A 26,046-nucleotide genomic window follows, 5' to 3' on the forward strand; every position below is an offset into this window, starting at 1 on the left:
AGGATGGGAGAGCAGTGATGGAGGTGATGGGGATGGGGAGAGCAATGATGAGGATAGTGGGGATGGGGAGAGTAATGATGAGGATGGGTAGAGCAATGATGGGGATGGGGATCGAAATTATGAGGATGGTGGCGATGGGGAGAGCAGTGATGAGGATGGTTGGGATGCAATGATGTGGGTGCTGGGAGAGAGCAATGACAGGGGTGCTGGGAGAGAGCAATGATGGGGGTTTCACTTTGTTTGTACTGTAAAGCCTTGTATATTTTCCGTGTGCACATAGCCTTACAGTTAATTGGGGAGAGTCACAGAGACTGAATAATTTATATTATTGGCCGGTGCAGATTATAGTTAATGGGGGGCACAATGGGCACAGTGCTGCTTATCACTTTATATTTTGATTACTAAGTGGCTAATAGTATATTAATGGGGGGGGGGTACATATCTGTATTCACGGGCGCAGTGCGGGTGAGACACAAGTACTGTATGTATACAATATGTGTGACCTTGTTATTTTCTAGGCTGGAGATCATCGTGACAAGACGAGTCGTGGCTGGGAGATGTCGACATGAAGGTCTGACCAGGTGGAGAAGAAGCAGCAGAAACCGACTCTGATCAGATGAGACGTCAGCGGAAAGTGCCTGGATGTAAATATTATTCTATATCTGCACTGTGTGACTTGGAGTGATAATGTTATCTGTAAAATCTCTTAGGCCACATTCTCACATTTGTGTGAAATGTCCGTGTGCTGCCAGATTTTTGTATCGGATGCTCCACGGACTCGTAGAGTTTTATAGATCCATTCACACATCCATGAAAGCACGGATCTGAGAATGAGATCTGTGAGGGTCAGAGAATGTCCTGTTCTGATCTAATTTTGAGGATCAGAATAGGACATGCTCAACGCATCTGTAAAAGCGGAAAAGCGGGCATCACACCGACACTGCACACAGATACAGGAATGTAGCCTTATTATGTATAGCACAGTCCCATAGTATATAGTGTATTCACTTATTATGTATAGCGCCGTCCTTAGTTATATAGTATCAACTTTCCCATGCTCCATCAGCCATCATTGCATTATATATCTAAGAAGATAGGACAATATGTAATAAAGAACAGGGCGCTATAGATAATCCGATATGTAAGGGACGGTGCTGTACATAACAAGAGAGGGCACTGTGTAATAAGGGACGGCAATATACATAATAAAGGAGGCTATGTAAGAGGTATATATGTGTGTGTTGCTATATATACATCTGTAGCTTTGTCGCCATAAAAGGTGGGGGGCCCAGACAAATTTCTTACACAGGGGCCCCAAGCAGTCAGTGTCCGCCCCTGCATCAAGCCCAGGGGTTAGTAATGGACAGGCATCTATAAGACGCTCCCATTATTAACCCCATAGCCAAATAGCGAAATAAAACAAACATGCAGAATAAATTAATTTATTTGAAATAAACACATAGACTACTTTAATAAATCTAAATTTAACTAAAAGCGATATACTTACCATAATGCTCATTCCATTGAAGCCCATGTCACCCGAAATAAAAGTAAAATAATAAAGCAACATAATCCTCACCTGTACCCAACGTGAAAAAAATAATCCATTTGTCCCACGATGGGTCTAGCTCTGATATACCTAGATGGCAGACTGCACTGTTGCATGATGTGACTATACAGCCTGCCATCCTGCAGAGACACTGAGCTGCGCATGCTTGTGCACCGCAGTGACATGCGGTGACATGATAAAGTTGAGCGGGGTTCATATCCAATGAATTCCGTTCATCTCAATGACGTCAGCGCGAGCGCCGTGGGAAAGTTCTCACCGCGCATGCGTTTACGTCATTGAGATGATTGGAGTTCATTGCATATGAACTCCAATGACCTTTCTGCTGGCACCGCGAGTGTGAGAACTTCGTATGACAATCGGATGCAAGGTGTGAAAAATCGCATTGTCCTCACATGAAGATTGCATGACACTTGCATGACACTCATCCGATTTTTCGGTCCAGATATCGGAGCGTTTTTTTATTTCACACATATGGGTATGAGCCCTTCTAGAGAACACCAGAATGGTCAGCTGAGCTGAATGTTCCTGTGTATGGAGGAGTCGGAAAAGATAGCTATGGCCAGCTTCAGGTTAAGGTTTCTTAATATTTAGTAAAATGCTATTCTACCTACCAAGTCCACATTTTTCTCATATCATGAAGTATTCATATTTAGATTATTGGGTCATAATATCTGTTACCCCACATAGGAAAAGGCCATGAAATGCTAGTAGAGGGGGCTTATTTTATGTCTGATTCAAGGAGCGGAGCAGGAGGAAAATATTCCTCATACCACAGTAACAATCTATTGGAATCTGATCATAAGGACTGTTGTCTGACCCCATTACAGTACCCAAAATAATGCATGTTCAGGTTTGCCAGACCCTATAATAAATAAATATTTGAATTATTGTAATCCAGGGAAAATATATATTTTTGTACCGTGTTAGCCAGTAGATAGAAAAATATTTTGTGTTGCATGGATTTGTGTCATTCTATGTCAACTAAGGAATGTGCACTTCAGACCTGTGGGGTCATCACAAAACTCGACCAGACCTCAATCACCGAACAATAAAACTTTCACAGTCCTTATCTACGAACTGCTCCAATATTTACGGCCACAGCTGTTTATCTCCTCTCCTATACTCAAAGTTCTGCTTTGCGTCACTTGTCTAATCTATTGCATTTCTTCTGTGTCCTATTGTGCATAAATATGTGACTTTTCACATTTCATGTTATACTATGCCTGATGAAGAGACCTGAGTAGTCTCGAAGGCTTGCAATTTGTTACCATCTTTTCAGTTAGCCATTAAAAGGAATCAACCACTGAGCACTCTCCAATCTAAATATTTTTGAATTATTGTGCAAAGTTACATTTTCCTTCTCCTTGCTCTTTACTAATGCTACTCCCCCTTCCATTTTTTAGAGGGGTGTTATTTTTTTTTAAAGAATGGTCAGTATGCATTATATACAGTATTGTGGACCTTAAAATCTGGTCTGGATAATGGGAGTTTTCTTTTGGAAATTATTTACTATATCTTATTAAAATCCCTAAATATCAAAGTTTTCTCCATCCACTGAGCTGTCACACAGATGGTAAATGTTTCTGCTGTGTAAATTGAGTCGCTGTCAGCAGTTTTCTCATTATTATCAGAGGGTGGACTTATAATAATAGATAGCACCTCTATTTTTAACCTGGAGGCAGAAAACAACCGATGCACCATTAACAATTGCTATTAGTGCATGCTCCTCCCTACTCCCTGCACTGTGACCTCTGCACATGTCATAGAGCATGCCCACAACAGCCCATAGAAATAAGAGGTAAACAAAAAATAAATGCAAAACATACAGCACATATCTCTGTCCACAGGAAATGAAAAACACCTGCCAAGCCGGGAGAATAGTCTGATTTTCATGACATCTCAGTTTGATAACATAAAACCGTCATTACCTGTCATAAAAGGATTTCCCATTGATAAAGATTTCAGATAACAGATCTTATCTGGAATAAAAATGTTCTGTGCAGAAAACAAACATTTGGTTTTTCCAGATAAACTTCACGAGTCAAACATTCATTATGCGATTGCTTTTTCTCATGTATTTATAATATATTATTTTTGGCCGAGATCATCACGCTGTGACCATATTAGTTGCAAGTTGTTGCTGAACTTGGTGTTTTATGAATTTCCCTAAATCAGTGGTTTGCCCCTTTAATCTAGCAGTCGAATTTGCATGATTTGACTTTTGATCAAGGTGCCTGTGCAGCTGCTGCCTGACATTGAGCTTACACTTCTTAGCTTTCACTACTATAATCTGTGTACACGTTGTGTTTTTGTCATGTTTTTTTCTCTGCGCAGTTTTGTCACAAACCTTTAAGGATTCCCTAGTGCCAGCAAAATGAGTAAGATTCCTAAAGAATTATGCACATATTTTTTATTTTTTCTTACAAATTTGCAGCAGATTTAAATCTGCAGCATGTCAATTCTTTTGGCGTTTTTGCTGCAGATTTCACCCATATTAATGAGTGGGGAAAAGTGTGCAACAAAAGCGCATGAATGAGTGGGGAAAAGTCTGCAACAAAAGCGCATGAATGAGTGGGGAAAAGTCTGCAACAAAAGCGCATGAATGAGTGGGGAAAAGTCTGCAACAAAAGCGCATGTAAAAAATGTGTGAATTTTAAGCAGCATTTTTGCTGCCAAGAAACACAGAAATGGTGAAAAACTTTTGCCTGCAAATACTTAACGTGTGCCATAGCCTAAAGGAGGCAAAATCTGGTCTCTACCAACTCAACACCATACATGGTCCAGATGGATGTCCAGAATAACCCCTTCATGACCATTCCATTTTCCACTTTTTTCCTCCCTTTCTTTAATAGAGCCATAAGTTTCATCTTTACATTGACAGCCATATGAGGGTTTGTTTATTTGTGCGGCAAAGAAAGGGTTTGTGTTTCTTGTCATTTTGAATGGTACCATTCATTTTACCATATGATATACTGAAAAGTGGGAATTTAATTCCAAGTGGTGGAAATAGCAAAAGAAAAACCCCCACACAATTTTTTTGTTCTATGGTGTTTATTGAGCGGTGTTAGCATAATTCTTCAGGTCAGTGCAAATACGGCGATCCCAAACTATTAATGATTATTTATATAGCGCCTACATTTTCCATATCACTTTACAATTTCGCTCTTACAAGTTGTTTTTTTTTTTACATTTTAATGGTGAAGAAAAAAAAAAGTCAACTTTGTAAAAAAAATGGTTTATGTCACCAATTTCTAGAACCCGTAACTAATTTGTATTTTTCCTCTGTGATGGCATACTTAAGAGCTCGTGCGGACGACCATAATAATCGGACGAGTTCTATCCGTCATTTTGATGGATAGGACTGGTCCCCCATGTTATTCTATGGTGCTGTGCACATATCCAATTTTTTCCTTGGATGGAGTCTGTCCAAGGAAAAAACTCACAGCATGCCTAAGTTTGATCCAATATTCAGATCGCAATCGGCCATACAAGTCAATGAGTCCATAGAAACTATTGGACTGCACTCGGATGACATCTGAGTGAAGTCCATTTCCATGGTCTGGCACAATGGAGAAGATGAAGGTATATTTTTCCCCATCTTCTTCTCATCTGAGAGAATCAGATCAAACTATGATCACACTCTGGTACACAGAGTAGCTGCTCACTGCAGTATTTCAGCCCAGTTCAAAGATTTGCTCATAATTGTTCCTAGTCACTTAGTCTGCACAGCATATGGTTGCCAGAGCAGCGGTTTGTGCTGCAGAGCTGCTCTTCCTATTATAACTAAGCACAAGTAGTTGCAATCAATTAGTAATAGCCACTTTTTTTAGGCTTTTAGTCACCCAGTACAACTACACATACTCTCATTTCAAGATCGCTGCTTGCTGTCAGTGAGTGGGAACAATCATCATTTGTCTTCCAGAGGCTTTTCCATGGTGACAGAATAGGTGGTGAATGTAGGGAAGGCTAGAGGATGGACCCCCAGCTATCTAACGTACAGGTGAGTGAAAAAACGTGAAATCCATCTGGAAATACTAGTCCACAATCAGAAACCACAGTCGGGTCACATTGTAAATGTAGATATGTTTATTGCTCAGGTTCCATGACGTCACCGGTTCTGTCCGTTTGTAGCCGGTTCCTGCTAACACTTCACAGCTGACTTGCTAGAGTTGCTTCAATGAGATCACATAAAGCATTCACCTGTAAGAGAAGACGGGTTACAGCAAGATGGGCCACGGCTATAAGACATGTATGCCGATCATTAATGATGTGGCATAAGCGCCTTTGTCATAAATCCAGACCTCCACCATAAAACTGCACTTAGAAAGAGTGACTCACTCGGGAAAAGGGGCTTTTTTCTTGCAGAAAGCGAGTAATTTTATGTGTCCTATAAACAATAAATTGTGCACTTTCGTGTAAAGGGTTCAACGCGTGAGAAATTTACGAGCTCTCCCTCCTGTTTAGACAAGTAGTCCGCAGCAAAAGCTAAAATGTTGCTTTATCCTCCAACTGATAATACAATGATCAGAAGCGTTACAGTGTATCAGTCAGCAACCACTGATTTCTGCGATTAGAGTGTCATCCAGCTTTCCAGAAACCCTGAACATCTTATCTTAGTTCTGCATTATTACGTAGAGTTTCATTCCACCTCCTCCCGCACCGACTTGCTGCAAAATCTTCATATGCTACATGTGGAATTTGTATTGCAGAGGATAAACCATGGATGAGGTTTGGAGAAGATATGCAGCAGAACATGCATTTAAAGACTGAGGCATCTCCATAATCTGCACGGACTTGTTTTGCTCCATTTGCATTGAGTTTTGGAAAACCTCATTTTATTGCATTGTGTTGTAATGTTGATGGAGTTATGCTGCCCCTTTTGAGAAATCCCAGCATCAATGCACCATGGCCTCATCGTGTAAATCCAGCCTGGATGTCACAGGAGACTCAGACTTGGATAAATTGGTGGAGTGGAGGCCAAAGAAAATCTCTCAGAGCCGAAGGAAGTCCACAGGGTTCACCCTTGTTATGTGGGAAGGCAGGGAAACTGTCTAATCTGTATATAGTGCTCTCTATATGCAGGACCAGTTCAGGCTGAAAGTTACCAACACAGACCAGTATACACAGGACCCACCTGTGACGCTTCCCCGCTGGACACGTTCCTCAGGGTGTACACGCTAACTTGTCCATCACTGTCTCCTATCAGGACACAATCTGTATTCTTGGCAAATAACAGGGTTGTAAGCTTCACTCCTGGGTTAGCGGAGCTCACGATGATCGGATCTAAGCTGTGAGAGAAAAATAGTACAGGTAATACATTTATAATGTATATGATTGTTGTATTTCACATCAGATTTACACAAAGGACACAAAGAAGCTGCCCGACACTGTTCTTCATTCTGACAGTCGGTGAAAATCGGGCTGCACTCAGATGTCATCTGAGTGGGGTCCGATTTTGTCAGTGACCCATTGACTTGCATTGAAGATTTTGATCTGATTCTCGGGATCAAAATCGGACATGTCTCTGCGATTTTCTGCAGACCTCTCACTATGCGAATAATCACAGGCATGTGAATGGCCCCATAGACTAACATAGGTACGAGTGCTATCCGTGAAAAGCACAGATTATTTATTATGCGTTTCTATATATCTCCATCATATTCCACAGCGCTTTACAGACATTATCATCACTGTCCCCATTGGGGCTTACAATCAACATTCCCTATCAGTTTGTCTTTGGAGTGTGGGAGGTAACCGGAGAACTCGGAGGAAACCCACGGGGAGAACATACAAATTCCTTGCAGATGTTGTCTTTGGTGGGATTTGAACCCAGGACCCCGGAGCTGCAAAGCAACAGTGCTAACTCTGAGCCACTGATAGCACTCGTACAAGAAAACCGGACACCCAAATGAGCCCTTAGTCACAGCAAGCAGAGATAGTAAAGAGAACCTGTCAGTCGATTCATGCTGCCCAAACTGCAAGCAGCTTAATTCAGCGCATGGGTGCACGACTGCAGTCAGATATGTTCTTCTCTGAAACACCGAAGAGTTGCACCGCTCTAGGTTCCTCCCTATGTAAGTACACACATTGTCAATCACCTGTAGCGGCCGGGGGCACTGCCGGACTAGTCTTTTATCTCCCTATTGCCCCTTTGAGGCTTGTTGTTTGCGCAGCATGAATAGATTGACAGGTTCCCTTTAAACAGGAGGCATATTAAAATGGCGCTAAGTTACACCAACATTCTATGGTTACTTACATACTAACGCTTAAATCCCAGATCTCCACTCGATTCTCATTCACTGCCCCGAATACCAGCGGAGAACTCGGAGACCACATGATGTCATGGACGGCATTGGTTGTGGCAGAAAACGTTAGGATGGGCTGTAAGATATCCTGACGCCATAAGTGGATGCACCAGTCGGCCGAACAACTCAGGAAGACGTCTGGGCAGAACGGAGACCATGCCAGCTTATACACCGGGCCCTGCAATATGAAAGCAAGTGAACGTAACACAACTGCAAGGAAGAAATCGCTAAATCCATTACTTTTATTGTGTTTGCTCCCTTTAAATTTAATAAATTGAATGTAACTAAGAAAAGCATCTCTTGCTCCGGAGGACCCGACACATCTGTGAATTATGGGTACAGCCTATAGATTTAAATAGGCACCGTGCAGTACTTAATTGCCCCTGTGGGGGCGCTGCAGGGTAAGTGGACACTTGTTGCAGGTTACAGCTGATGTGTAATCTGGGATCTCAGCAGCGAGATAAGCTAAAAAATAGATTTCTAAAGGCAACAACCCTTTAAAACTTAATGATGTATATTTTTTCAGTTCAGAGTGTTCACGCTGTACATTTCTAAATGCGTAGAGCTGACCACAGTCCACATCTTCCTTTACACACAGACTGTCTCATAAGCCCACAGACACGGTTATATTACTCATCACATAGACAGACGTACGTCACGTAGGCCCAGGAGGTGAATCACCAGCAGCTCTCGGCTTCAAGAAAGTCATTTTTTAAATTAAATCATCTTCTTCAGCGCCGGGAAATCTATTAAATGTACTTTATTAAGATGAGGAAAATCAGATTATCCAGGAACACGGCTCGGCTTTTCCCATAATTGTATCAGAGAAATCAACCGTGATATTTTAATAAAACATCTGCACCGAGATTTAATAGAAACCATTCGGCCTTTCTCCTAACCTTAAAGGGGTCAATTTTTTTTTTAGTTTTTGACTATCCCTTTTAGTTAAAATCCCTAAAAAAAAAAGCAGATCACAGGGAGTGAGGCCACCAGCGATCAGCTGTAATCTGCAGGAGAAACAGATTCCTGAAGACCGATGTTTCATACTCCATTCTTAATGGAGGGAGTGCAGGAGTGCGTGCGCCTCTTTAATGAATCACAACTGCCGTGCACCACCGACAAAAACGTTACTCCAGTTTATGGTCTGTAGTGCATCTCTGGTGCAATTCGCAACACTTGATGGCATAACCTTTGATTAATTTTTTGGCTGGGCTTCGCCATGCCCCATCCCAGCTCCACCAACTATGGCGAAGTTGGCCGAGATTGTTGAAAAAATTCAAAAGTCGCAAAAATTTTGTACAACTGCAAAAACTTTGTGACATTTCGAGGCATTTTAGAATTCTGGCAAAAACACTTTGATGAACCGGGCCCTAATAAGTGTTTTGTTTCCCTGCAGCACCTCCGCAGGAGCAGTAAAGTATTACAATAAAGCTACCCATTAGAATTAATGGTTTGTATTTGCAATGTATGGACAGAAAATTAGAACACCCCCTCAATTCTCTACGGCTGTCAAAATGTTAAAAAAAAAAAAAAACCAGACTTTTTTTTAGGTATATTCTTTGCTGGAAAAGCAATCTGATAACCAATATGGCTACCGTCACAGTTGGTACAGTTTAATAGCATAATTTGCTCCTTTAGTATTTGCATCGTATTCTCTAGACGTTTTGTGCCACTATTTAAGTTGTTTTTCTTTTTTAACTCTATTTTTTTTAATTTTTCCCCGACAACTTTGCTTATCCAGATGTTTTAGACAGATTCATGAAATGTGACTTTTACCAGACGTCACTTTTTTTTTTTTTTTTTGACGCATCTTACTCCAGTCCTCCTTTTCCCGTTCCCTCTCAGTAAGGTTTCTGGAGGTGATTTTAATTTGCCGTATTTTTACAACTTTTTAAAGGATTTTAGATCTTTGGTGCTAAAAAAAAAAAAATGGAAATATTGGTTAAAGACAAAAAAAAAAAGGATTTTTTTTTTAACTGTTGCGAAAAATTCATAGACCGTATGCGCCATTTTCAAGAATTTGGCACAAAAAAAAAAAATGACAGCGAATAACTCAAGAAAAGAAAAAAAAAAGTGACTCTACGGTAACAATATAGTAAAAGGGGGATGTTCTGCTCTATAGCCAGAGTAGCAAGACGGTCAGATATGTGTAGGGTAATAATAAAAATGGCGACTAGACAAGCCCTTACTGTAGATAGTAACTTATATGGTACAAGGTGAGGGGTAAAGTTGCACTCATCCTCTTTGTTCAGCGGAGCCTATGACACTGAGGTGGGCTGCTGATTACATTACAAGAGGTAATCAGGAGGGCTGAGAGGCGCAAGGTATTTAACGCCTTCTTGTCCCCGTGAGTTACCATCTAAGTGTTTGACTCCTCTCCATTTCTACCCTATACTGTGTACAGTCGATCGACACTTGTTACTGGTGCATTGACAGGCTGAAATTGGTACCTGTAAATGCATCATTCGTTGAGAAAGACAGGTGACATCTGTACTGGGAACTGTAATGGCCACCATATTGGCTGTCACTCCATGTTTGCCAGTAAAGTATATATAGAAAATATCTGAAGAAGTGTGGAAAAGTTACTACGAATACAAGTACAAAAGCAGGACTGCTACTTATCCAAGGTACAAGGGACGTGGGGTCGGCATCTGCCATCCTTCTTACCTTATGCGCTCGGTACGTATCCAAGAACTGCTCATTGTAGGAACAGGAGCACTTGTGTATGTGTCCTTCTTCTGTCCCGGCAAGATAGATGTTAGAGTCCTGCAAAAGAGAAAAGTGTTCAAGGTTTACAGAAGAATTTCAAAAACTGTGAGCAAGAACAAGTTACCTAGAAGAAGTGATGAAGGCAAAGAGCAATCACCAAATATTGAAGGAATTTATAATATGTGTATATGCACAGCATATATATTTATATATATATATATATATATATATATATATATATATATATATATATCTATATCTATCTATCTATAATTATATATATATATATGTTACGCTCACGCCCGGACTAACTGGCGTGAGGGTGGTTAGTGATTCCACTGGACCTGGAGGGGCGTGACTAAGTATCAACTCGGTGCGGCTCAGTCGACTCCGTGAACCAGGGAGGAACCGAGCAGAGGGACCAGGTGCTACTCCAGATCAGACCCCGGTCACAGCTGTTGACCCACACCGGGGAATGCAGGAACGGGCAGGCACAGCTGGTATGCAGACAGATGGGTACTGGCAGGCTTGGCTGGTATGCAGACCGGTGGGTACTAGCAGGCACGGCTGGTATGCAGACAGGTGGGTACTGGCAGGTACGGCTGGTATGCAGACAGGCGGGTACTAGCAGGCTCGGCTGGAATGCAGACTGGCAAATACTGGCAGGTATGAACGCAGACTGGATAGGGACCAGTACAGACTGGGATACAGGAACAGAGCCGCGGGTGCGGTGGACTAGCAGAGCAGAACCGCAGGTGCGGAGGACAAGCGGGGTAGAGCAGAGCGAAACCACAGGTGCGGTGGACAAGCAGAGCAGAGCGAAACCGCATGTGCGGTGAACAAGCAGAGTGGAGCAAAACCGCAGGTGCGGTGAACAAGCAGAGCGGAGCAAAACCGCAGGTGCGGTGAACAAGCAGAGTGGAGCAAAACCGCAGGTGCGGTGAACAAGCAGAGCGGAGCAAAACCGCAGGTGCGGTGAACAAGCAGAGCAGAGCGAAACCACAGGTGCGGTGAACAAGCAGAGCAGAGCGAAACCGCAGGTGCGGTGAACAAGCAGGGCAAAGCGAAACCGCAGGTGCGGTGAACAAGCAGAGCAGAGCGAAACTGCAGATGCGGTGAACAAGCAGAGCAGAACAGAGCAGAAGGTGCAGGCAGACAGGACAGGGCTCTGTTCACATGGAACAAACTGGAAAACACAGGGAAGATAGTTAGAACACAGGATATAGATACGGAGGCAGGGAAACGGGACAAGCAGAACCAGATACACACAAGGTACTTACAATGAAGTGGCGAGTGGACACAAAACTCACAAACAGAAGTACAGAGACAACGAGTTGGGAGTTAGATGCAGGTTCAGACACTGCAGGAAAAGGGAAGGTTCGGACATAGAGACAAACAGGTAACGGGCTAGGACACAGTTCAGACAGGAACTGAACCAGGAACAAGATACAGGAACGAGCCTGGGAACTCAGCCCCCAGGGTGGCGGAAACAGACTAGAAGTCACAGATACAGGCAACAGGTCTGGGTATACAGCCCCCAGGGTGGCGGAACAGACTAGAAGTCACAGATGCAGGTAACAGGCCTGGGTATACAGCCCCCAGGGTGGCAGAAACAGACAAGACACAGGAAAGGACCTGGCAACTCAGTTGCAAGGAACACACTGAAGGAAAGTGTTGCTCAGGCACCCCCTACTGGGTGGAGGGGGTTTAAGTATCCAGCGACTCACAGCAATAGGCTGGATACCGTGCCGCCGCCCTAAGCAATCAGACAAGAGGCACAGCAGGTACTGGAGCAAAGTGTGCAGCCTGGATTGATAGGTAAGATGGCGGTCTTGCATGGTGAGAGGTGGTAAGCCATGCAAGCACGCCGCCAGGGATGTTACAATATATATACAGTCATGGCCAAAAGTATTGAGAATGAGACAAATAGTAATTTTTCCAAAGTTTACTGCTTCATTTTTTGTAATGGCAATTTGCATATACTCCTGAATGTCAAAGAGTGATCAGCTTAACAGCAATTACTGTACTTGCAAAGTCAATATTTGCCCAGAAAATGAACTTTAACCCCCAAACACATTTCAACATCATTGCAGTCCTGCCTTAAAAGGAGCAGCTAACATCGTTTTAGTGATTGATCCATTAACACAGGTGTGGGTGTTGATGAGGACAGGGCTGGCGATCAATCAGTCATGATTAAGTAAGAATGACATCACTGGACACTTTAAAAGGAGGCTGATTCTTGGTATCATTGTTTCTCTTCAGTTAACCATGGTTATCTCTAAAGAAACATGTGCAGCCATTATTGCACTGCACAAAAATGGCCTAACAGGGAAGAGTATCGCAGCTACAAAGATTGCACCTCAGTCAACAATCTATCGCATCATCAAGAACTTCAAGGAGAGAGCTTCCATTGTTCTCAAAAAGGCTCCAGGGCGCCCAAGAAAGACCAGCAAGCGCCAGGACCGTATCTTAAAACTGTTTCAGCTGCGGGATCGGACTACCAGCAGTGCCGAGCTTGCTCAGGAATGGCAGCAGGCTGGTGTGAGTGCTTCTGCACGCGCACTGTGAGGCGGAGACTTTTTGAGCATGGGCTGGTTTCAAGGAGGGCAGCAAAGAAGCCACTTCTCTCCCAAAAAAACATCAGGGACCGACTGATATTCTGCAAAAGTTACAGGGAGTGGACTGCTGAGGACTGGGGCAAAGTCATTTTCTCTGATGAATCCCCTTTTCGATTGTTTGGGACATCTGGAAAACAGCTTATTCGGAGAAGAAGAGGTGATCGCTACCACCAGTCTTGTCTCATGCCAACTGTAAAGCATCCTGAAACCATTCATGTGTGGGGTTGCTTCTCAGCCAAGGGAATTGGCTCACTCACAGTCTTGCCTAAAAACACAGCCATGAATAAAGAATGGTACCAGAATGTCCTCCAAGAGCAACTTCTCCCAACCGTCCAAGAGCAGTTTGGCGCCCAACAATGCCTTTTCCAGCATGATGGAGCACCTTGCCATAAAGTAAAGGTGATAACTAAATGGCTCATGGAACAAAACCTAGAGATTTTGGGTCCATGGCCTGGAAACTCCCCAGATCTTAATCCCATTGAGAACTTGTGGTCAATCATCAAGAGACTGGAGGACAAACAAAAACCAACAAATTCTGGCAAAATGCAAGCATTGATTATGCAAGAATGGACTGCTATCAGTCAGGATTTGGTCCAAAAGTTGATTGAGAGCATGCCAGGGAGAATTACAGAGGTCTTGAAGAAGAAGGGGCAACACTGCAAATATTGACTTGCTGCATTAACTCATTCTAACTGTCAATATAACCTATTGGTACTCATAATATGATTGCAATTATATTTCTGTATGTGATATAAACATCAGACAAACACTAATAAAAACCAGAGGCCAGCAGATCATGTGAAAATATAATTTTGGTGTCATTCTCAATACTTTTGGCCATGACTGTATATATATATATATATATATATATATATATATATATATATATATATATATGTTATGCACACGCCCGGGCTAGAGCGGCGTGTGCATGTGATTGGTAGTGATTCCACTGGACCGTGCCGGAGAGTGTATGCCTGGAGGGGCGTAACTAAGTATCTACCCGATCCGACCAGGGTCGCACGACGGCATACGACGCCAGAGCACCAAGGAGGAACCGAGCAGAGGGACCAGGTGCTACTCCAGGACAGACCCCGGACACGGCTGTTGACCCACACAGGGGAATACAGGAACAGACTGGTAGACTGGCACACAGACTGGGATGCAGGCAGGCGGATATGCAGGCAGGCGGGTATGCAGGCAGGCGGGCAGGCAGGCGGGTAAAGGTAAGCACAGATAGAGTGCAAACGGGGAGGCACTAGCAGGTAGGAACACAGGCGGGATAGGACCCAGTACACACTGGGACTCAGGAACAATACAGGCAGAGAGGTACAGGCAAGCACAACTAAAGTGCAGACAGGGCTGAGCAGGGAGGACAGGGCTCTGTTCACACTGAACAGACAGGAAGGGAAAGGCAGAGCCAGACACCCACAGGGTACTTGCAGTGAAGTAGCGAGTGGACCACAAACTCACTAACGGGAGTACAGAGACAACAGGCAGGAGTTAGGTACAAGTTCAGACTCTGCAGAAAAAGGAAGGGAACGGGCATAGAGGCAAAACAGGTAAAGGATAGGAGAGAGTTCAGACTGGAACTGAGTGTACGGAGAAGACCGACACTGCAGCGGGATACAGGAGCGGGTCTGGGAATACTGCCCCCAGAGAGGCGGGACGAACAGGCAAGGAGCGTGTTCAGACAGGACAGACAAGATACACAGAAAGGACTTAGTTCAGACACGGGAACTAATACCGCAAAGCAGGAGACATACAGGACTTAGTTCAGACACGGGAACTAATACCGTAAAGCAGGAGACATACAGGACACAGTTCAGACACGGGAGCTGACACCGCAAGGCAGGAGACATACAGGACTTAGTTCAGACAGGCCTGGAAACAAGCCTCCAGGAAAGGCGGACAGGGAAACAAAGACGGGACCTGGCACCTTCAGAGTGCAAGCACACACTGAAAGAAACACATATGCACAGGCAGGGATAGAAGGGAGCTGCTGAGCTATATACCAAGAGACAGACAGCGATAGGCTGAGGACGCACAAGGGGTGTGACCCACAGCAGGTACAAAAGGCAGGAAGTGATCGGGCGCCGCCCTTAAGCAGCAGAAACAGACACAGACACAAACAAGACAGCATGGAGGGAAGCCAGAGAGACATTCTGGACAGGAGATCAAGAGCGCGCTCCTGCACAGTGGGAGATGGACCACTATGCAAGGACGCCGCCAGGTATGTTACAGTACCTCCCCCCTTACGCCCCCTCTTCTTCAGGCCTGCCAGAATCTTCCGCAGGGAATTCGAGGACCAGTCGTTCACTGGGTTGGAGGGGGACAGAGACTTGAGGGTAATCTCTGCTTCGAGGTACATCTTGTCAAGCTCACAGGAAGAAAAAGACGGGTTATCAGGTACAAGAAATAGGAAAGTCTCTGTCCATTCACCACCAGGTGGCACCCCGAAGGGTTCTAAACACAACTGGAGGTCCTCCGCCTGGTCGGAGGGGTGTAGAGACTCGGGAGTAACTTCTGCTTCGGAGAACACTAGGTCGGACTCACTGGAGGAAGCAGGCGAGGTATCAGGTACAGGAAATAGGAAAGTCTCTGTCCATTCACCACCAGGTGGCACCCCGAAGGGTTCTAAACACAACTGGAGGTCCTCCGCCTGGTCGGAGGGGTGTAGAGACTCGGGAGTAACTTCTGCTTCGGAGAACACTAGGTCGGACTCACTGGAGGAAGCAGGCGAGGTATCAGGTACAGGAAATAGGAAAGTCTCTGTCCATTCACCACCAGGTGGCACCCCGAAGGGTTCTAAACACAACTGGAGGTCCTCCGCCTGGTCGGAGGGGTGTAGAGACTCGGGAGTAACTTCTGCTTCGGAGAACACTAGGTCGGACTCACTGGAGGAAGCAGGCGAGGTATCAGGTACAGGAAATAGGAAAGTCTCTGTCCATTCACCACCAGGTGGCACCCCGAAGGGTTCAAAACACAACTGGAGGTCCTCCGCCTGGTCGGAGGGGTATAGAGACTCGGGAGTAACCTCTGCTTCAGAGTACACTAGGTTGGACTCACTGGAGGAAGCAGGCGAGGTATCAGGTACAGGAAATAGGAAAGTCTCAGTCCATTCACCACCAGGTGGCACCCCGAAGGGTTCTAAACACAACTGGAGGTCCTCCGCCTGGTCGGAGGGGTGTAGAGACTCGGGAGTAACCTCTGCTTCGGAGTACACCAGGTTGGACTCACTGGACGAAGCGAGCGAGGTATCAGGTACAGAGTATAGGAGAGTCTCTGTCCTTTCGTTACCAGGTAGCACCCCGAAGGGTTCAGGAGGTCTCAGGGAGGACAGACCCAGGCGTGACTGCTTGCCTCTAAGTCTAGCACGTCTGGACTGCCTCTTGAGGTTGGGAGAAGTATTCCGGAAAGCGTAGTCACCCTGTGAGGATTCTGGGTGGGCAGTAGTCTCATTGGGCTGGAGAACTATTACGCTACCCACACACATTACCCATTGGGGCTGCTCCGGGATATTGGGAAGTGAAGCTTCAGCAGGAGCCTCCGGGTTAGGATCATCGAAGACCATTAGAAAGGCCACCAGGAAGGCCATTAGGTCCCGGAGGATCGGATCCTGTGTCTCATATAGGGGGTTGATCCATTCCAAGGCATCCCCCGCCAGGTAAGACATAATAAAGGCCACTTTAGCCCAATCGGAAGGAAAATAAAGAGGGTAGGCCTTAAAGTGTAGCATGCATTGCTCCACAAATGCACGACACTGTCTTGGATCCCCATAGTAACGTGGCGGATCCGCAGGAACGAGAGCTGATAGATCCATCTGGACGGTGCGTAATTCGCCTGGAACTCAGCTAAGGGAAAAAAAATTTATTTATTTATTTTAATGCATATATTCGCTGGAAAAACTTCTCAAAGAGCGAAGGCCGTGGGGCTCAACGGGAACCATGGCCTGAGCATGCTGTTATGCACACGCCCGGGCTAGAGCGGCGTGTGCATGTGATTGGTAGTGATTCCACTGGACCGTGCCGGAGAGTGTATGCCTGGAGGGGCGTAACTAAGTATCTACCCGATCCGACCAGGGTCGCACGACGGCATACGACGCCAGAGCACCAAGGAGGAACCGAGCAGAGGGACCAGGTGCTACTCCAGGACAGACCCCGGACACGGCTGTTGACCCACACAGGGGAATACAGGAACAGACTGGTAGACTGGCACACAGACTGGGATGCAGGCAGGCGGATATGCAGGCAGGCGGGTATGCAGGCAGGCGGGCAGGCAGGCGGGTAAAGGTAAGCACAGATAGAGTGCAAACGGGGAGGCACTAGCAGGTAGGAACACAGGCGGGATAGGACCCAGTACACACTGGGACTCAGGAACAATACAGGCAGAGAGGTACAGGCAAGCACAACTAAAGTGCAGACAGGGCTGAGCAGGGAGGACAGGGCTCTGTTCACACTGAACAGACAGGAAGGGAAAGGCAGAGCCAGACACCCACAGGGTACTTGCAGTGAAGTAGCGAGTGGACCACAAACTCACTAACGGGAGTACAGAGACAACAGGCAGGAGTTAGGTACAAGTTCAGACTCTGCAGAAAAAGGAAGGGAACGGGCATAGAGGCAAAACAGGTAAAGGATAGGAGAGAGTTCAGACTGGAACTGAGTGTACGGAGAAGACCGACACTGCAGCGGGATACAGGAGCGGGTCTGGGAATACTGCCCCCAGAGAGGCGGGACGAACAGGCAAGGAGCGTGTTCAGACAGGACAGACAAGATACACAGAAAGGACTTAGTTCAGACACGGGAACTAATACCGCAAAGCAGGAGACATACAGGACTTAGTTCAGACACGGGAACTAATACCGTAAAGCAGGAGACATACAGGACACAGTTCAGACACGGGAGCTGACACCGCAAGGCAGGAGACATACAGGACTTAGTTCAGACAGGCCTGGAAACAAGCCTCCAGGAAAGGCGGACAGGGAAACAAAGACGGGACCTGGCACCTTCAGAGTGCAAGCACACACTGAAAGAAACACATATGCACAGGCAGGGATAGAAGGGAGCTGCTGAGCTATATACCAAGAGACAGACAGCGATAGGCTGAGGACGCACAAGGGGTGTGACCCACAGCAGGTACAAAAGGCAGGAAGTGATCGGGCGCCGCCCTTAAGCAGCAGAAACAGACACAGACACAAACAAGACAGCATGGAGGGAAGCCAGAGAGACATTCTGGACAGGAGATCAAGAGCGCGCTCCTGCACAGTGGGAGATGGACCACTATGCAAGGACGCCGCCAGGTATGTTACAATATATATATATATATATATATATATATATATATACACACAGTACAGACCAAAAGTTTGGACACACCTTCTCATTTAAAGATTTTTCTGTATTTTCATGCCTATGAAAATTGTACATTCACACTGAAGGCATCAAAACTATGAATTAACACATCTGGAATTATACACTTAAACCTGACAGGGCACACCTGTGAAGTGAAAACCATTTCCGGTGACTACCTCTTGAAGCTCATCAAGAGAATGCCAAGAGTGTGCAAAGCAGTCATCAAAGCAAAAGGTGGCTACTTTGAAGAACCTAGAATATAAGACATATTTTCAGTTGTTTCACACTTTTTTGTTAAGTATATAATTCCACATGTGTTAATTCATAGTTTTGATGCCTTCAGTGTGAATGTACAATTTTCATAGTCATGAAAATACAGAAAAATCTTTAAATGAGAAGGTGTGTCCAAACTTTTGGTCTGTACTAATATATATATATATATATATATATATATATACACACACACACACACACACACACACACACATACATCACATACATGCATGCATATACACATACACTTAGGACAGGTTGTTACCGTCGGAAGAAAGTCGAAGCACATCCCGGGAGCCTGTCGGGAGATAAAAGCTTCTTTCTTTTCTTTTTCTCCGGTTGACTTCTTCAATCTGTCTTTTCCTGTGCGCTTTAACCTCATTAGATCTGGCGTAAAGACAAACTGAACTGAATGAAAAACATATCACACAACACCTAAATCACTATTTATATAATGATAGGGGTAACAGGGAAGAAACTCAAGCCGTCCATACATAGTAGAGCGAGATTGGCCAAACTGGATATCAGCAGAACAGACAATCTACTGTATGGGGGACCTCCTGACTCCCCGATAAGTGATGGTGATGGTAGAAGAAAGAAAGATCAGACATTCTGAATTTCCACTCCCTATATGCACAGTGACTGCACCAGCAGAATAATGAGTGCAGCTCTGAATTATAATACAGGATGTAACTCAGGATCAGTAATGTAATGTATGTACACAGTGACTGCACCAGCAGAATAGTGAGTGCAGCTCTGGAGTATAATACAGGATGTAACTCAGGATCAGTAATGTAATGTATGTACACAGTGACTGCACCAGCAGAATAGTGAGTGCAGCTCTGGGGTATAATACAGGATGTAACTCAGGATCAGTACAGGATCAGTAATGTAATGTATGTACACAGTGACTGCACCAGCAGAATAGTGAGTGCAGCTCTGGAGTATAATACAGGATGTAACTCAGGATCAGTACAGGATCAGTAATGTAATGTATGTACACAGTGACTGCACCAGCAGAACAGTGAGTGCAGCTCTGGAGTATAATACAGGATGTAACTCAGGATCAGTACAGGATCATTAATGTAATGTATGTACAGTGACTGCACCAGCAGAATAGTGAGTGCAGCTCTGGAGTATAATACAGGATGTAACTCAGGATCAGTACAGGATCAGTAATGTAATGTATGTACACAGTGACTGCACCAGCAGAATAGTGAGTGCAGCTCTGGGGTATAAAAAAGGATATAACTCACAAACAGTACAAGAAAACTAAGTAATATATGTATAATGTTTGCTTCATGTTTAGTTACATATATATAACATGTAAAGTGTAATTCAAAGATATTAGTTCAGTAAAACAAGACAAGCAGCAGGACTAAGCACCAATGTTTTAGGTGGTCTTCCCTGTGAATCTTTGCGCCTCTGCAAACACTTGCAATCTTATGAATAGTATGTTACACCCCAATATTGATGAGTGATGGTATTTGTTATACTTTGGATTTGGGTCTTGATGGTGCTCAGCATTGGTTTGGGCAGGTGCGACATCCCATCATTCATGTCTCACAACCTTTACTACTCACCACTACAGTCCAGTCCTTTCCTGATATGCCACCTTGTTATCCTGCCATCAGCACAAATGGACACCAGGATCTCCCCTTTATCATCCCCCAGGCCGCTGTCTTGTTCGATCCACTTCACTTGCCAGACTGGACACGTGTGCTTGTGGAGGTTGTCGCTAACAAGACATAAGAATAAATGTATTTACTCCTGATCCTGGAATCTAATTGAACCCGAGCCGTGGATTTGTGCTGGTCTAAAATCTCTCAAAAAGTCCAACTGCGTGCGAACACATGAGTGCGGTACAGCGGGACCATGAAAGTAAGAAGCTCTGTATGTATAAAACTCCTGAATATTAAGTTACTGTCATCTGGGGAATCAGATTGGTCCATGTTGTTACCCAGAGGAGAAGATAATGAAGCTGCAAACAACATCATGTGGTTTTCCACTTTATAAAAAAAATACCCAAATGCTATTACATATATAAAATAAAAAACAGAGCAGGTACTCACCCTCCCCAGGTCCAGTGCTTTGCTCTCTTCCACTGCTTCAGTGTATTGGCTGCAGCAGTGATGTCACAACTATAGCGCAAATCAGCACTGCAGTCAATCATTGAGCTCAGCAGCTGGTGCCGTCTACATTAGCAGAGGTGCTGCGCTCAGTGATTGGCTGCAGCGGTGATGTGCGCTGTAGACGTAATGTCACTGCTGCAGTCAATACACAGAGACCAGAGCGGCGGAAGAAAGCCAGCGAGGGAGGGTGAGAAATGTCTGTTTAAAGTGAAAGACCTCTTTAATGTTAAACTATAAGAAGGATGATACTGGGGACATGCGATGCATCACACGGTGTCACATGTTGTGTCTTCGTAGCTGCTATTATCCCACACATACCTGCTGTCTAGCACCGGGACATTTTCCTTGTTTTGCACGTTAAATATTGCCACTGTGCCATTATACATCCCGACTGCCAGAAGGTTGGGAGACAACGCAGAGAAGTCCAGCGCTGTCACTCCACTTTCACACTTGTAAATCCTCTCTGGCCACTGAAGAGAAAAATAAAACCCAAAAGCATCATTAATGCACATTTAGTAACAATTACACCCACATTGGGGCATTATCACTCCGAAAACAGGTGTCTGTACCATTGTGGCTATAGCTAAATTGCAGGTCATAAGCGAATGATATGATGTGTGCGACTTGTGGTCTGCAACCAACATACAACAGTTGGATTTTTCACGGAGCACTGACGATGACCGGTCGTCATGTAGCCCTTGCCTAAGGCTCTGTGCACATTTGTGTTGGAGGCTCCATCGTCAATATTAAAATAATTGTGCAGCATGCAAGATATTGCCCAGGAGTTGCACTATAACAGGTGCCAAGTGTAAAAGCTTTGCAAGAAGTTGGACAGCGGGAGGGTTATGCATTCAAAAATGTAACCCATTACGAGGCAACCAATTCTTGATTTAGCCCAAAAAAATCTTTCTTACTGTTGTGTTCTTCAGTGACCAGCAACACGCCAATCCTCCCTTCTGTTCCTTAAAGCCAAACTGTCCGTAGCCAACGGCTAAAAGATCCTATAAGAGGAAAGAGTCCCGTTAATTGTAGAAGCTGTGGCAAGATCGATCAGAATTCACTCTCCGTGAAGGTCTCGTCCCACTTACTGAGTTTTTCTTGTTCCATGAAGTGCTGCTCACGTTGTGTCCTTTAGTCACCTCACAAACAAAAGACCACAGTCTATCTAAACTGGGGGACGTGACGTTGGGTAAGACTTCTGTATCGTCAGCAGCTTCTGGATCTGTACAGTAAGTGGTTTCAGAAGGAAAAGTGTTAAGAAATGTCAAAAAGTGAAGCGTGGAGAATCTCCGCCTAACAAATAATCACAAGAACAGTCACAAGAACACTGACTGACTGCAGCGGTCACGTGGATGTATGATATGTTACTGCTGCAGCAGTGGAAATCCACTGAGGACATTGGAACGGCAGTGCAGGAGATGGAGGATTTTATAGGTAAGAGATATTTTTCTTTAGATATTTGTATGGAGGTGCAACATGCAGAGGATTTTGTGGATGGTTTTCATGAAATCTTATCAAAGTGCTGCAGACAAAATCTGCAGCATAAATTGACTTTGGCTGCAGATTTGAAATCCACAGCAAATCTCCTTATAATGCAGATTTCACCCTTCTCAAAGCAAAGGTTAAAATGTGCGGCAAATTTTGCGGTGAATTTTCCTCTATGGAATTTACACAGCTGATGCCACCCGTGTGCACTTCCCTCACCGATCAATGGTTTGCGGCAGCCTATCATCTGCAAAGGGATAGACAGCAGGAAAGTAGTGGGAAATTTGGCCCCAATTATTTCCAGCTGATGACAGCGGCTTAACTAATAACATGTAATAAATATTTAAGGAACACCCTACCAGCTCGTAAAGTGGAGCTCCAGACACGTGCTATAATTGAGAGGTCATACAATCGCTGAAGTCATAAATATATGAGCTCACCTATAATAACAGGCAGCTGTCGATAGGCCGCAAGCTTCCCCTGGAATATGTTTTCTACCACAACCCTCTCCATGATGAAAAGGTCTTGCTGGAACTTCTCTGATTGTAGGATTTCTTTCCCATCTGGCACGGATTCATCCGGCATATGTATCACTGATAATCGGTCCAGATCAGTGCCCGTGCTGGAGAAGATGTCTGAAATGATAGCGTAAAAGTAGATGGAACACAGATCTTCTGACATCAAAAGACAAAAGGATGTGACGCGACATTTCCCGTAAAAAAAAACATACACGAAATAGAAGGCACTGAATCAATCTGTTAGGCCATTGTGCACACGACGCCTTTTAAACTCAGGCAAACCCCAGACGAGTTTTTCAATCAAGACCCTCTTTTTTTTCCTGAGATGTCTTTTGTGTCATTTCCTGAACGTTAATTTGACGGTTTGGTACACCAGCGGGCTTTTTTAGGGTATTCTCGTGGATTTTCTGATGTCTTTTTTAGTGTCGTTTCTGGTCATTTTTTCACTACATTGAATAATGAAGAAATCGCTAGTGTCTTTTTAAGCAAAAACTTTGACAAAATGTTCCAAAAAACGTCCAGTGATCTTCTGAGTTTTCCTATTGACTTGTATTGTAAGGAACAGAGCGTCTTCTGATTGGAATACGCCAGAAGAATAGACATCACTTCTTTTAATCGCTTGGTGTTTTTAGAAACCTGGATTGGATAAAAGACGTTTAAAAGCCTGAACATGTACCCAGCGAGGCGTTTCTATATAGAAATGCATATGTTCATTTTTTTCTAATGTTTTTGATACGTTTTTTAGGCTGTTTCAGCTGCAGAATCCACCTGATAAAGATGTTGTGTGTACATAGCCTTGGGGCATATGCACGCAGACATTTAGAATGAGCTCTTTGGAGCTTTAAAAAACGTCTAAAAAAAAAAAAAAGCTTAAAAAAAAACATTATTAAAACTTATTATTTTCTATTGTAAAACCATTTTGTTGTTCATATGTTCAGTCTTTTGAGTGTTTTTTTTTTCTGCCTCAGGTTATCAAAAACGCCTGGCTGAAAAAAAGATAGTGGATGTCACTTCTTAAAAGCGGCTCCAGATGGAAACTTTCCAAACTAGGTGCTCTCCATTCAGAAGGCTGCAAAAAAAAGTTTCAGGAAATAAGAAAATCTTATAAAATGTTTCTGGACAAGAAAGAATCCCTTCCAAAAAAAAACCCTTAAACAAGGAGCATTTCCTGCAGTGCTTTCCTCTAAAAAACTTGTTGTTTTTGACCGCTTCTGTGCACATGGCCTTAAAAACTTTACCCAGTTGTTCCTATGACGTTTCTGCTTTTTGGAAATCTGAGTGGTGATCCAGACGCTTGGCATTAAAGGATTATTTCCACCTCATAATCTATGATTGCAGGGGGGTCCGAACTCTGGACCATCCTTTCCCTGCATAGTTTGCTGCAGTTTTCTGCACAGTGAGCGCCACTGTGCAGGAAAAAAAATGTGAATGGACCACATCATTTATGGTTTCCATGTATCAACAGTTTTTTTTTCCCACAAGAAATAGAGAAAATGGTGGTTGTATCACACGGCAGCCCTATGTGTAGCAGGCGTCATAAAATGATACAAGTGAAACACACAGTTCTATGTATCTTCCCATAGTAAAATTAGCTGGACCCTGTAATATCGAAGAGGAGGTCTTTAAGGAAAGAAGCCGACCATAGATCCCATAGGTATTGCATATTAGCCCTTACACTGCAACTCCATAGTTACCTCCTCTGTCCGTCGAGGCCACGGACGTTGTTTTCCTGCTTGTGGTGGACCTGCTGCTGGCGACGCTCTCTGATCTACTGGTGGTCTCTACGACGGGCATTACCACCGGTGGGGTCTCTTTGGAGTTATATGAGTCGTACAAGTCCCAAACTGAAGACATGACACCTACGCAGATGAAACAAAAACAGACAACACATGAGAAATCCTTCCGATTTCCAATCGGGAGAAGGGGACATTGAGGGGTAGTTCATTTATCGGAGGCTCAAAAAAAGTGCACAAATATACGGTCTATTGCAAGACCTCTCCAAGAAGAGAATGCCGCCAACAAACCTTTCCTCATCCCTCTGAATCATAAAGCCACCGCTAGGGTCAGGGGTAGGCAACCTCCTCTTGCTGAATCTTAGAGACAGACCCTTTTACTCCCAGATTCCACCTGTATTGCCATCCCGGTGTCCACCAAGAGACTCAGTGTTACACACCTGTCCCGGCTATTCCAGGCTCCGCTTCCTTCCCCTGGGTTCACTGCCCTCTGCTGTGCTCCACATCAGGTTGTGCAAGTTGGGGGCCATGAGAACTGGAGTTTGAGAAACACTGCCCTAGACCTATTTAAGGCCCATTTAGACACACATCTGTGTCTTGGGATTGAGACTCTAGTCCTATGCTTGGTGAGCTCCACCATCTGTGCTTATTGTGTTTGTGCTTGCATTCATCCCTGCTGGATTCCACTTCATCCATCATGATACTGTGCCAAGTCCGCAATGTATCAACGCCCGGGGTCCGTGTGTCCACCTGGACCTAAGGCTTAAAGGATTCACCTCACCTGGTGAGCCTAACACTCAGTCTAGTTCTGAGGTTGCAGGGGGTGCAGAACTACATGGCCATGTACCCTCTAGGCTCAGCCTTACACAGAAAATATAAATCTAAAAATTCTCTTAGATTAATAAGTCATTGAGCATATCCCAATAAAACCTCACCGGCATCCTCCAGGAGAATCGGTTCACACTGAACCTCTTTACTCTTCGGTGCCCCATTAATCGTTTGCATCATCCTCTCGACATAGCGATCGTTTCCGGCTCTGTTCTTGCAGAGATCTGCATACGTCTGATTCTGTAAGCTTTAGGGAAAATGAAAGCAATGTTATGTTCAATTATAAGACACAATTCAACGAGATAAGTCGCCATGGTGCGACATTATGTTTTCATGCATGCGGTCATACTTGATAGATTCTGCTTGGGGGTCATCGCTGGAGATCACAGCTGCCGGCATGTCCAGCAACCATATTGTGTCAGTCTCGGTCAGGAATATATTGATTGGTTTATCTAGATCCTCTTCCCTTGGCGGTTCTTGTACACCATCTTGCTTTAAGTGGAAATCTTTGGAAAATAAATTTA

The 26,046-nt window shown here is 44.4% G+C and overlaps 2 protein-coding genes across 2 annotated transcripts in view; one reads left to right on the forward strand and one right to left on the reverse strand.

Annotated features, from left to right (window-relative positions):
• Window positions 1-4,602: 4,602 nt before the first annotated feature.
• DNAI4 (dynein axonemal intermediate chain 4) overlaps window positions 4,603-26,046 on the reverse strand; it is a 43,336-nt gene continuing 21,892 nt past the window's right edge. The window contains exons 5-17 of the mRNA XM_073643850.1: window positions 25,872-26,028; window positions 25,630-25,769; window positions 24,656-24,820; window positions 22,884-23,078; window positions 22,047-22,180; window positions 21,873-21,959; window positions 21,277-21,428; window positions 20,410-20,564; window positions 19,092-19,213; window positions 10,543-10,641; window positions 7,827-8,053; window positions 6,705-6,858; window positions 4,603-5,770 (exon numbers count right to left, since the gene is read on the reverse strand). Coding sequence (XP_073499951.1) covers window positions 5,720-5,770; window positions 6,705-6,858; window positions 7,827-8,053; window positions 10,543-10,641; window positions 19,092-19,213; window positions 20,410-20,564; window positions 21,277-21,428; window positions 21,873-21,959; window positions 22,047-22,180; window positions 22,884-23,078; window positions 24,656-24,820; window positions 25,630-25,769; window positions 25,872-26,028 — 1,838 coding nt within the window. The 3' untranslated portion in view covers window positions 4,603-5,719. The remainder of the gene's footprint in view (window positions 5,771-6,704; window positions 6,859-7,826; window positions 8,054-10,542; window positions 10,642-19,091; window positions 19,214-20,409; window positions 20,565-21,276; window positions 21,429-21,872; window positions 21,960-22,046; window positions 22,181-22,883; window positions 23,079-24,655; window positions 24,821-25,629; window positions 25,770-25,871; window positions 26,029-26,046) is intronic.
• The window catches only part of MIER1 (MIER1 transcriptional regulator), a 60,061-nt gene continuing 56,298 nt past the window's right edge, over window positions 22,284-26,046 (forward strand). The window contains exon 1 of the mRNA XM_073643853.1: window positions 22,284-22,392. The gene's annotated coding sequence lies outside the window, so the exon portion shown is untranslated. The remainder of the gene's footprint in view (window positions 22,393-26,046) is intronic.

The sequence above is a fragment of the Phyllobates terribilis genome, unplaced genomic scaffold (genome assembly GCF_046119375.1).
Source record: "Phyllobates terribilis strain yellow unplaced genomic scaffold, ASM4611937v1 Scaffold_8__6_contigs__length_399053987, whole genome shotgun sequence".
Taxonomy (NCBI): domain Eukaryota; kingdom Metazoa; phylum Chordata; class Amphibia; order Anura; family Dendrobatidae; genus Phyllobates; species Phyllobates terribilis.